Raw genomic sequence first — 12,008 nt, forward strand, 5'->3', positions numbered from 1 at the left:
ATCTGCCTGTGGTTAATCTCCCCTCTGTCACTCAGCTCTGACCACAGAGATATGGGGGGATCCTGTGTGTGTGTGTGTGTGTGTGTGTGTGTGTGTGTGTGTGTGTGTGTGTGTGTGTGTGTGTGTGTGTGAGAATGAGGTCATAACGGTTAAAGAAAGAAAGCAAAACCAAAGCTGTCGGGTTTAACATCTGGCTTCTTTTTTTTTTTATTGCTTCTCAAACGTCCTCCCCCTCAGATGTATAATGTTCTGTGTTTCCAGGGCAGTGTGTGTGTGTGTGTGTGTGTGTGTGTCAGAAGTGTGTGTGTGTGTGTCAGAAGTGTGTGTGTGTGTGTCAGAAGTGTCGTGGTATAGGTTTCTGAACGCCTCTCTTCTTCCTGCGCTCCCTCGTCGCTCTGGGTTTGGTGTTGATGTAGTCGCTGTGTGAGTCCACGTTCCTCAGCTTCACCTGAAGACGCACAACAACAACAACGTCACAACAACAACAACAAATCAATATTATAGCTAATTTATCATGACATGACACAACATTCAGGTGATAAATGCGTCTATGATCCTTAAAACTCCCCTTTAATATTGAATACATCTGTGAAATACACTTAATGTTACATATATATTAGTTAAAATGATATTTCAAGGGTGTTTACACATGTTAATCCCTTCATTAAAGACTCACTAACTCTACGATATGTTGACAATATATTTGCTGCTTTCATTTTGCTGCTTTTTGACAGGAAACTGAACTGAACTGAGCTCACTCTCCCTGCACCAAACCCCATAGAGAAAATCAGTGATTTTAACCTCACAGCACACAGGAGTTCACAGGAGTTGTTGTGAGGGAGTGTAACAAAAAAGTGAGATAGCGAAAAGAACAAGTGAGGGAGTGTAGCAAAAAGTGAGGGAGCGTAAACAAGTTAAGGAGCGTAAACAACAAGTGAGGGAGCGCAAACAATAAGTGAGGGAGCGATAAGAACAAGTGAGGGAGTGTAGCAAACAAACGGGAGAGTGTAAACAACAAGTGAGGGAGTGCAAACAACAAGTAAGGGAGCGTAAACAACAAGTAAGGGAGCGCAAACAACAAGTAAGGGAGTGCAAACAAAAAGTGAGGGAGCGCAAACAAAAAGTGAGGGAGTGCAAACAAAAAGTGAGGGAGCGTAAACAACAAGTGAGCAAGTGAGGGAGCGTAAACAAGTGAGGTAGCGTAAACAACAAGTGAGGGAGCGTAAACAACAAGTGAGGGAGCACAAACAAAAAGTGAGGGAGCGTAACCGACAATTGAGGGAGCGTAAAGGACAAGTAAGGGAGCACAAACAACAAGTGAGGGAGCGCAACAAAAAGTGAGGGAGCGCAAACGACAAGTGAGGGAGCGTAAACGACAAGTAAGGGAGCGCAAACAATAAGCGAGGAGCGTCAACAACAAGTGAGGGATTGAAAAGAACAACAAAGAGGGAGTGTAACAAACAAACGATAGAGTGTAAACAACAAGTGAGGGAGCGCAAACAAGTGAGGGAGCACAAACAACAAGTGAGGGAGTGTAACAAACAAACGAGAGAGTGTAAAGAACAAGTGAGGGAGCGTAAACAAGTTAAGGAGCGTAAACAACAAGTGAAGGAGTGTAAACAACAAGCGAGGGAGCGCAAACAACAAACAAGGAAGCGCAAACAACAAGTGAGGGAGCGCAACAAAAAAGTGAGGGAGCTAATAACGATGATTTTCTCTATGGGGTTTGGTGTGGCAGAGTGTGAATTTCCTGTTTGAAACGGCTGTTTGACAGAAAGATAAAGTTGCAAACACAGTTTAAGCCTTTTGTTAAGTGGGTTAAATCACTTTTTCCTCCAAAAAAACCAACAACCGTTTTGTCTCTAATCTCTCAGTTTTCCGTATCTCACCCAGTTGACGACGGCGACGGTGGTGACGGTTACGCTGTAGATGGTGAGAAAGACGACCACCGCGATCCAAATCCACACGAATCTCCGGCCGGGGTCGTCGCTGTCGCCACGGTTACCGCCGTCTTTACCGCACGTGCACGGGAGTCCTAGAGGAAAGAGGGCGTGTTCAGGAGCGTGTTTTTGCGGGTACTTTGCGGTATTATCGCATATCCGATATTTACCCTCGAGGACCTGGATCCTCAGAGCGCCGGGCACCTTGATCATGGGAGGGGGGAAAATGACGGTTCCCTCACAGCGGTAGAGTCCGCGGCGACTGGCGGCGACGAGGAAACTCGCCGAGTCGCGGTGTCCGTCTTCCCGCAGGGCCACGCCCCCCCGCGGGGGGAAAGGATCGCATTTCAGCATGGCGTTCTTCTTCTCGCGGACGCACTTGACGTTGGCGACGGCGTCCCGGTCCCTGAGGAGGTCGAAGGTCATCTCGTCGGCGGTCACGTTCGGACACGGGACTTCGATGACGTCTGTGCTGGCTTTGGAGTGCAAAAGTGATTGCGATTCGTGAGATTATTCACGATGTTTGTGCGAAAATTCGTAGATTTTAGCATGAATTGGTGAATCGGGCTAATTATCGCAAAAGAAGTGAAAAAAATTCACATTCGCTGCATAATCAAGATGAATTTCCTTTATGTCGATAATCGAGAATGTAAAAATATTGTTAATTTTTAACTGCCACAAGGGGGAGCTGCAGCTTTCCAATACGATCTTTTTAAGATTGTTGTCTTTCGCCAAAAAAACACAATATGAATCCTATCTACGATGCAAAAAATGTGTCAGTAACTTGCTTTTCCGTAACATTCGAGCGTTTAATGTTAGTTTTTTTATTTGGTCTGCGTTTTCCCGCACATTTTGTGAAAGATAGAAGCTATCGATCGTCCTGTGATGAGAAACGTTCTCATAATTTGTATTTGTCTGTGTTTTTTAAGGCTTTTCCGCGTCATTTAAGGTCTGAGCAGATAAGGAATGATAATATATTCACGATAAACACCATCGCTAAACACAAAAAAACACTGGAGTGACTAAAATAATTGCGATTCATGAGATTATTTGCGATATTTGTACAAAAATTCTTCGATTTTAAGATAAATCGGTGAACCCGTCTGTCCTATCGGGGCTAATTATCGCAATCTCTGCATAATCAAGGTGAATTTCCTTTACGGCAATAATCGAGAATGTAAAAAATGGTTAATCTTTAACTGCCACAAGGGGGAGCTGCAGCTTTCCAGTGCGATCTTTTTAAGATTGTTGTCTTTCGCCAAAAAACCTTGTTTTTCCGTCACGTTAGGTTTTTGTCTTTTTCCTTCCGTCTGTTTATGTCCTATCTTTGTGTTTTTGTACACAAAAACATTTTGTGAAAGATAGAAGCACGTTTTTTTTTAAATATCCATCGTCCTGTGATGAGAAAAGTTCTCGTCGTTTCTATTTGTCGGTGTTTTTTTAAGGCTTTTCCACGTAATTTTTTGAAAATGGTTAATTTTTAAGTGCCACAAGGGGGAGCTGCAGCTTTCCAGTACGATCTTTTTAAGATTGTTGTTTTTCGCCAAAAGAAACTTGTTTTTCGCCCAAAAAAAATTGTTTTTCGCCAAAAAAAAATTGTTTTTTGCCAAAAAAAAAATTGTTTTCCGTCACATTTGAGTGTTTGATGTTAGTTGTTTGATTTAAAGTCTTTTTCCTTCCGTCTGTTTTGTACACAAAAACATTTTGTGTAAGATAGAAGCACGTTTTTAAAATATCTGTCTTCCTGTGATGAGAAAAGTTCTCGTCGTTTCTATTTGTTGGTGTTTTTTAAGGCTTTTCCGCATCATTTAGAAAATGGTTAATTTTTAAGTGCCACAAGGGGGAGCTGCAGCTTTCCAGTACGATCTTTTTAAAATTGTGTTTTTTTCGCCAAAAGAAACTTGTTTTTCGCCAAAAAAAAACTTGTTTTTCCGTCACAATTGAGCGTTTAATGTTAGTTTTTTGATTTAAAGTATTTTTCCTTCCGTCTGTTTACGTCGTATCTTTGTGTTTTTGTACACAAAACATTTTGTGTAAGATTGGCGCACGTTTTGAAAAATATCCGTCGTCATTTAAGGTCCTAGCAGATAAGACGTGATAATATAATCACGATAAACACGTTTAAACCTCACATTTTCACGTTTTCACGAGCCTGAGCTGTGAATCAGAGCAGTTTAAACGCAAAAAAAAACACTGGAGTGAAAGAAGAAAATGGTCAAATAAAGTTTTTCTACTAAAAACTAAAGTTTGAACTTTTTTTTAATGAGTTTTTATTAAATTTTAACATTAAATAAAATACTAAAACAGCACGTACCGTTGCAGGGACACGTGCTGTGAGACGGAGCGACGTCTGAGAAGCTGCAGCAGCTCAGCAGCGTCAGCCACATCCAGCAAAGACTCGTCTTCATCTTCATCTTCAGGCTTCTCCTTCATCACGACTCACACAACCACATCGTCCGTCTGTCAGTCAGTGAGTGAGTGAGTGAGTGACAGACACACACTCCCACACACACACACACACACGTCCTCTGAGGAGGGAAAACATCCTGTGACGACAGAAAAGAGAAGTCTCCTCCTCCTCTTCCTCCTCCTCTTCCTCCTCCTCCTCTTCTTCTTCTTCTTCCTCTCGTCAACTTTCCGTTGTCTCCTGGAGCGTTTGACCTTTTTAATCCTGAATTATTCATCGAGTAAGTTTCTGTAAATCACACGACGTGGTGGAAACTTTGTGAAATCACGTGTTTATGCTTTGTGACGCTTTCTTTTTAGGATTAAAAACACTTGACTTAGACAAAACTGCTGCTTTTTTAAAAGTAAGATTTCAGTTTGACTCAAATTTAGTGGAAAATGATGAACTGATTGTTGAAGAAAATCACTGATTTAAGCACAAAGTGTGTCACGTTACAAAAAAACTTAAATTATCAAAGTGATTCACGTCACCAGAACAATTATTAACAAATAAGTCAAAGTTGTGTTACTTAAAAATGTCACCAAACAAGGAACAAATCAGTCACATTTGGTCAAAAAATGTCAATGTTGATATAAAACGTTACGTTAAATGTTACAAAATATTGTGATTTTACAAAAACGTGTAACTAACTTTACAAAAACAGGACTTTACAATGTTACAATCAAGTTATTGATGTTCTACAAACATATTTTGTCACATAATATCATAAATATCAGCGAATGTTGTCGTTTTACACGAACAAAACAAGTCATGTTATCAAAACTAACACATTTTCACCAAATATTTGTCAAAAAAAATTATTACTTACTTACTAAAACAATTACATTGTCAATTTTTAAAAATGTTTTAATTGTAATTTTACAAAAACTCATAACTCACTTTATGAAAACAGGACTTAACAATGTTACAAAACAAGTAATTTATGTTTTTTTTAAAAAAAAAACAACTATTATTAAAGGACAACATTCTGTGATATTTATGATATTATTTGACAAAATATCATAAATATCACAGAATGTTGTCGTTTTACAGAAACATGACGTCGTGTTATCAAAACTAACACATTTTCACCAAATATTTGTCATTTTAACCCAAAAAAAATATTACTTCAAATGGAATTAAAACAATTACATTGTCAATTTTTTTTACAATTCTTTGATTGTAATTTAACAGAAACATGATTTACATGATTTAAAAATTCAAAATACATATTACAAAATGTAATTTTGCAAAAGCTTTAATTTCATAATTCTGTGATTAAAGTGATAATCCTGATGAGAAAAGTCTGACTTGAATGAAAATATGTTAGAATTCTGTCTTGAAGGTCAGATTTCTAACTTTATATTCCTTTATATTGAATTTAATCTTGAAATGCTGCCATCTTTTCCTCAGAATTCCTACTTTAATCTCAGAATTCAAACTATTTTCCACAGAATTCTGTGTTTTATCTTGTTTCCAAAAGGATTTTCATATCCTCTTCTCTATAAAAATATATATATCGTAATTTTTCAAAAGCATGGAGGGAATTTACACAAAATATAATAATAATAATAAAAAAATAGTGTACTTATATTTCCTTAATCTGTTGTTAAAGAAGGCAGATGTTGAGTTAATAAGTGTTGCCATGGCGACCGTCATTTGTTTAGAGGAAGTTCTTCATAGAATCAACATTTTCTTACAAATTAAAAGCTTTGAGCTGCAAGTGCAACAGGCTTTATTGTCCACTAGGTGGCAGCAGAGCATTTCATTTTTAGAAAAGCAGAAAATAAGGCATTATTGGCTGTTATTATTATGAGTCAGGGTTTTCACAGGGATTATTATATTATGGTCTGCAAATGCCTTTAAATTTACAAACTTTTCAATTTACAAATAAAATGTTTGACTTTTAAAAGGAAAACTTGAATTTTCAAAGAAAACTTTTGAATTTTCAAAGAAATTTTTTAAATTGACAAAGAAAATGTTTAAATTTGCCAAGAAAACGTTTGACGTTTCATAGAAAACTTGAATTTACAAAGAAAACTTTTGAATTTACAAAGAAAATGTTTAAATTTACAAAAAAATTGAGTTTACAAAGAAAACTTGAATTTGCCAAGAAAACCTTTACATTCACAAACTAAACATTTCAATTTACAAATAAAAATGTTTGACTTTTAAAAAGAAAACTTGATTTTTCAAAGAAAACTTTTGAATTTATAAAAACCTTTGAATTTACAAAGAAAACCTTTACACTTAAAGTAAACGTTTGAATTTCCTGCAGCCATAAAGATGCAGCTCCCCCTTGTGGCACTCCAAAACAAATCACCAGGACACTTATGTATTATGTCATTTCAAGTACTTTTTAAAAAGAAAAGTGAAATATGAATAATTTCCTTCATTCGCGATTGTCCCGTAAACACAAATCCATCCCAATCGCGTTATTATTAATAACGATTTTTATTTTAATTGTATAATCGCGATGTTGTGTTGTGATTTCCCACGGTCCGTGAAGGCAGCGCAGTGTTCTGGGCTGGACAGGAAACGCAGCAGCGGCGCATGTGTGTGTGTGTGTGTGAGTGAGTGAGTGAATGAGTCTCCAGGAGAAGAATGGGAAAAGCAGCCGGACTGTGTTTGTGACTGTGTTTGTAGACGAGGCAGCGGCTGGAAACATGTGTTTTTAACGCCTTTTTTTTAAAGAAACAGGACAAATATCAACATTTAGCAGTGATTTTCGCTGCATTTTGCCCGTTTTTCCCTCCTCTGAGGACAGGAATATTTGCTCCCGTTGGAGACCACAAGGGGAGGCGAGGAAAAGGAGGAGAGAGGAGCCTCTTTGTGACTCCCTTTTTCACCGTAAGTGTCCTTCTATTTACACGTTTTTATCCTTTTTTTGTGGCTTGTTTTAAAAAAAGAAATCAAATAAATGTCAACAATACATTGAGTTATAATGTCATGGGTTTAAATGTGTGATGTGTGTGTGTGTGTGTGTGTGTGTGTGTGAGCAGCTGCCAGAGACGTGTTTGTATTTTATTTTAATGACCTCAGAAGACAAAGTCACTGCTGTGTTTTCGGTGAATATTTGGTGAATATTTAGTATTTAAAACGAGTGTGAATGGAGGTGTTTTTTGGGGGGTAGCGGGTGTTCGTGTCCCTGCGTGCGGCCATCGAACGCTCCTTTCTCGGGGGAGAAAAGGGAGTGAGTGCCGGTGTCACGTTTGAACACGAGCCTCTCATTGTCCTCCATTTGTCCCAAACACCGACATTTGTGGCCTTTAAATAAATGTTAATTTTAAGGGTGAATGTGCATCAAACGTGAGGGACAGTCTCTCTCTCTCCTCAGTCTCCACCCTGTTTTACGGCAGCAGGGCTAACAGCTAACAGTCTTAGCTAACGGCCAACAGTCTTAGCTAACGGCCGACGCTTTTTTTGTCGCGCTAATGTTTACGTTTCCCCTCGTAACGCACGCATTCATTTCTTATGTCTGTATTTAAAAATACACGACATACACGATAACATATATAATTGTGACTCAGCTAATTATTAGCCCCTCTGTCAACCCCCTCTTTGTTGAATGTCGCCGCCTTCTGGCAGCAGCTGGCAACCTGATGCTAACTGGAGACTAAACGGTTCACGATATTATCGTATATATTGCGATTTTCCCCAAGTACCCCATATAAGGTGGACGTGGTCATATTTCTTGTCATGTTAGTAACGTGTTTTAATACTTATTGCATTAAAAATGTGTTTTCCATAAAACTAGCATCACTTTTTAAACATTAACGAATGTCTCAGGCTAGCTGTTGTTATGTTAGCAATACCAGTCAATAACAATGCCCAAATGTGTATGTGTGCGACAGATTTTACTGCAAATTTCCAGTTTAATTCATATGATGAATGGGGAAAATCGCTAATATTTCTCCAGAGTGATTAATTTACTAATGTTTACGTTTCCCCTCATAACGCACTCATTCTTTTCTTATGTCTTTATTTTAAAATACACAACATACGCGATAACATATATAATTGTGACTCAGCTAATTATTAGCTCCTCTGTCAACCCCCTCTTTGTTGAATTTCGCCGCCTTCTGGCAGCAGCTGGCAACCTGATGCTAACTCGAGACTAAACGGTTTATGATATTATCTTATATATTGCGATTTTTCCCAAGTACCCCATATAAGGTAGACGTGGTCATATTTCTTGTCATGTTAGTAACGTTTTTTAATACTTATTGCATTAAAAATGTGTTTTCCATAAAACTAGCATCACTTTTTAAACATTAACGAATGTCTCAGGCTAGCTATTGTTATGTTAGCAATACCAGTCAATAACAATGCCCAAATGTACGTGTGCGACTGATTTACTGCAAATTTCCAGTTAAATTCATATGATGAATGGGGAAAATCGCTAATATTTCTCCAGAGTGACTTAATTCGTATTAGCTTACGTAGCGTTGTGTTTTATAGTACTCAAGAATTTTTTTTCTTTGTTTTCTTGCGTTATTAACGTTTCCCATTGCATTAAAAACTTTTTTTTTTGGTAAAACTAGCATCACTTTTTAAACATTAACGAATGTCTCAGGCTAGCCGTTGTTAGCAGTCAATAACAATGCCCAAATGTCTATGTGCGCAACTGATTTACTGCAAATTTACACTTTAGGAGGATAATAATGAATGGAGAAAATCGCTAATATTTCCCCAGTGATTTAATTCATATTAGCTTACGTAGCGTTGTGAAAACATTTTTCGTAAAACTAGCATCATTTTTTGAATCATTAAAGTGGGTTTTTGGTAACATGTTTTTGTAATGTATCAAGCTAGCTGTTGTTTGCAATATCAGTCAATAATAATAATGCTCAGATGTGTATGTGCAGAATGATTTACTTAGTAATTTTATAAGCATTGTCTGAAGTGACTTTTTGCTGTCAGCGCGAAGCCCCCCGGTGGCAATTCAGTATATTACTGCTTCCAGGTTGGCTTCAGTGTCGAAACTGGTGTTGTTGTTCATGCAGTTACTCTCATAATATTGGGGATTTGAATTGTTTTTGTCAGGATAATAATGACGGGGAAAGGCCGTGCTTTGTTTGGTGGATAAGTTTAAGTGTCGCTGTGTTTGAACTTAATCAGCGTAAACAAGCAGATTAAGCGACGAAAAAAAACAAGCCAATCCAGCGAGGGTATTGCTACGTTTCTCTCTGCGGTTGCCAGATCGTGACCCCTCGGGTTCAAAGTTCACCGACACACTGTTGTTTGTGCCACCGAGGCCAGAGGAGGACACATTTTTAACCGTTTTCTCTTCAGCGGAGGCAGCGAAAAACAAACGGAATGTGCTGAGAAGGAGCCACTTTTGCCCCGACGGTGGCTTTATAATAGAGGCTCTGTGTCCTGGAGGCAGCGTCTCCATTTGCGTCCACAAAGCAGTCGACGACGAGCGCATTATTCCCGGAGCAGAGACGGTGCAGCAACAATGCGGCCCGTTGGCTCACACTGCAGTTAATGGGTTGAAAATAACTACTGGCCGTCTGGTCGTTGTCGTCGCCCCCCCCCCCCCCCGCCTTCATTACTCCTGCAGGCAGATAGATGTCTTCAAGCTTGTTATGTTTTTCTGCAGGAGTCAGTTTTCACTCACTGTCTCGCTGTCAGATAATATACGACGCCCCGAGGATAAAAAGCCCCTGTGATGTGTTGTTTTTGTGTGTTTAGGCGTTGTTAAACTGTGGTCGTGTTTCCTCTGCTGGGTCCTAGTGTGGCTAACGCAAACGTCTGGTTCTGTCAAAATCATCACATATTTGGGATGTTTTTCCTTTTAATGTTTGCGAGTTAATTTTAGCGGCGAGACTAAACGGTTTGCAATATTATCGTACATATTGCAAATAAATAAAAAAATACCCCCAATAAGTTGAACGAGGGGAATTAGTAATTAGTATAATGGCGAATGGAGAATATTGTTAATATTTTGCAAGCGTGACTTAATTAGCAGTAGCTTATGCAGTGTTGTGTATTATATTACTGAAGTATTAAAGTTATGTTGTTAACATGTTTTAGTACTTATTTCATTATTTTCCATAAAACTAGCATCACTTTTTAAACGTTAGCAAATCTCCCAGGCTAGCCGTTGTTAGCAATACCAGTTAATAACAATACTAAATGTGTATGATTTACTGCAAATTTTCAGTTTAGGAGGATAATAATGAATGGAGAAAATTGCTAATATTTCTCTAGAGTGACTTAATTCGTATTAGCTTACGTAGCGATATGTTTTATTTTGATTTTGTTTATGTTTGTGAGTTCATTTTAGCGGCAGAAGCGGCAACATTTGGAGTGTCTTGAAAACGCTGCATTGTTCGCCAACGTACAGTCCAAGCGATTTATTTTGAAGTCCCGAATCAGGGTTAGCAACATGTTGTGAAATGTTTTGTCATTGTAGCATAAGTGCTGCGTTCCGTTTGACGTCGGAACTCGACATTTCCTCGCAAATAACGTTGTGATTCTGACTGATTTTAATTTTCTGGACAGTTGTGAACGTGTAAAACAATTTCACTTGGTTCTAAAGTACTGGAAAATGCCTCAAGGGGGAGCTACCGTCACTCCAGGACCTTGTTATATCAGATACGAATTCAAACTAATTGGATTACGGTAAATTATGGACAGAAGACTCCATCAGAAAGTTCATCTTCATCCATAGGAAACCTTCCAAAAACGACTAAACGTTGCAGTACACATGCCAGGCCTGTATGTGGCGCTGTAACGCTGCTACGCAAAGAAGCCGGGACGACTCGGGACATAAAATATGTTGTTATGAACCGGATTAAACCCAAACAAACAATCTCCAAACATTTTTCCGCGTAGACGGTCCCGAAGTCCAAGTAGCTAAAGACGGAACAATTCTCGCAACAATACTGCGAACTGCAGGATTATAATCCTGAGACAGGGAAACGTTAACAATCTCAGGCCCTGTAACAACACGTTGTTGAACACGAGAGGTCAAACATGTGTCACACGTGTTCTGCTCTTTAACTCAAGGCTAAATATTTATATTTCAAGAAGAAGAAGCAGAAGCAGAAACGTGGTTTCCTCATTAATCTGTTCTCGTCTTTTTTGTCGGACGAGGACGGGACGAGACGAGGACGACATCTGTTTTCCTCGTTCTTCAGAGTTCTTCAGGGTGTCGTACGTGGATTAGACGAGAAAAACAGTTGTCTTGACTTCTGTCCGTCTGTGCGTCCACCCCCACTCGTGTCAGTGGACATCAGTCAGTCTCTGCTGCACAAAAGAGAGGCTGTGTGTGTGTGTGTGTGGGGGGTGGTGGTGGTGGTGGTGGTGGTGGCAGTGGTCGGTGTGAGATTACGGGTTACAGATTACAGCCGCAGGTGCAGGTGGGGGCACGAGCGCGAGGAAGATGCGACTTCAAACGCCGATGCCCGCAGGGCAGAGAAACCCGATATTATAACACCGCGGACAGGAAGCGCTTTATTTTGGAGAGTGACGCCACCAGCTGCAGCGACACATGCACCACGCTGTCTAATTACTCTCTGTGGGGGGGGGGGGGGGGTTATTGTCATTGTCGGGATGAAAGTGAGCGGAGAACGTGTGTGAATACAGTCCGAGCGATTTATTTTGAAGGGCCA

At 39.3% G+C, this 12,008-nt stretch overlaps 1 protein-coding gene across 1 annotated transcript; it reads right to left on the reverse strand.

The window, feature by feature from the left end:
- Window positions 1–334: 334 nt before the first annotated feature.
- Window positions 335–4,368, reverse strand: LOC310943208 (uncharacterized protein; the record flags this gene model as incomplete). The annotated part of the gene is made up of 4 exons (XM_083908734.1): window positions 4,255–4,368; window positions 2,111–2,416; window positions 1,890–2,035; window positions 335–448 (listed from the first exon to the last, which is right to left on the reverse strand). Exons 1-4 carry the CDS (start codon window positions 4,352–4,354, stop codon window positions 335–337), a joined length of 666 nt encoding a protein of 221 aa, XP_083764860.1. The 5' UTR covers window positions 4,355–4,368.
- Between the last annotated feature and the right edge of the window lie 7,640 nt (window positions 4,369–12,008).

Source organism: Microchirus variegatus, assembly GCF_963457635.1.
Source record: "Microchirus variegatus genome assembly, chromosome: 22".
Classification (NCBI taxonomy): Eukaryota; Metazoa; Chordata; class Actinopteri; order Pleuronectiformes; family Soleidae; genus Microchirus; species Microchirus variegatus.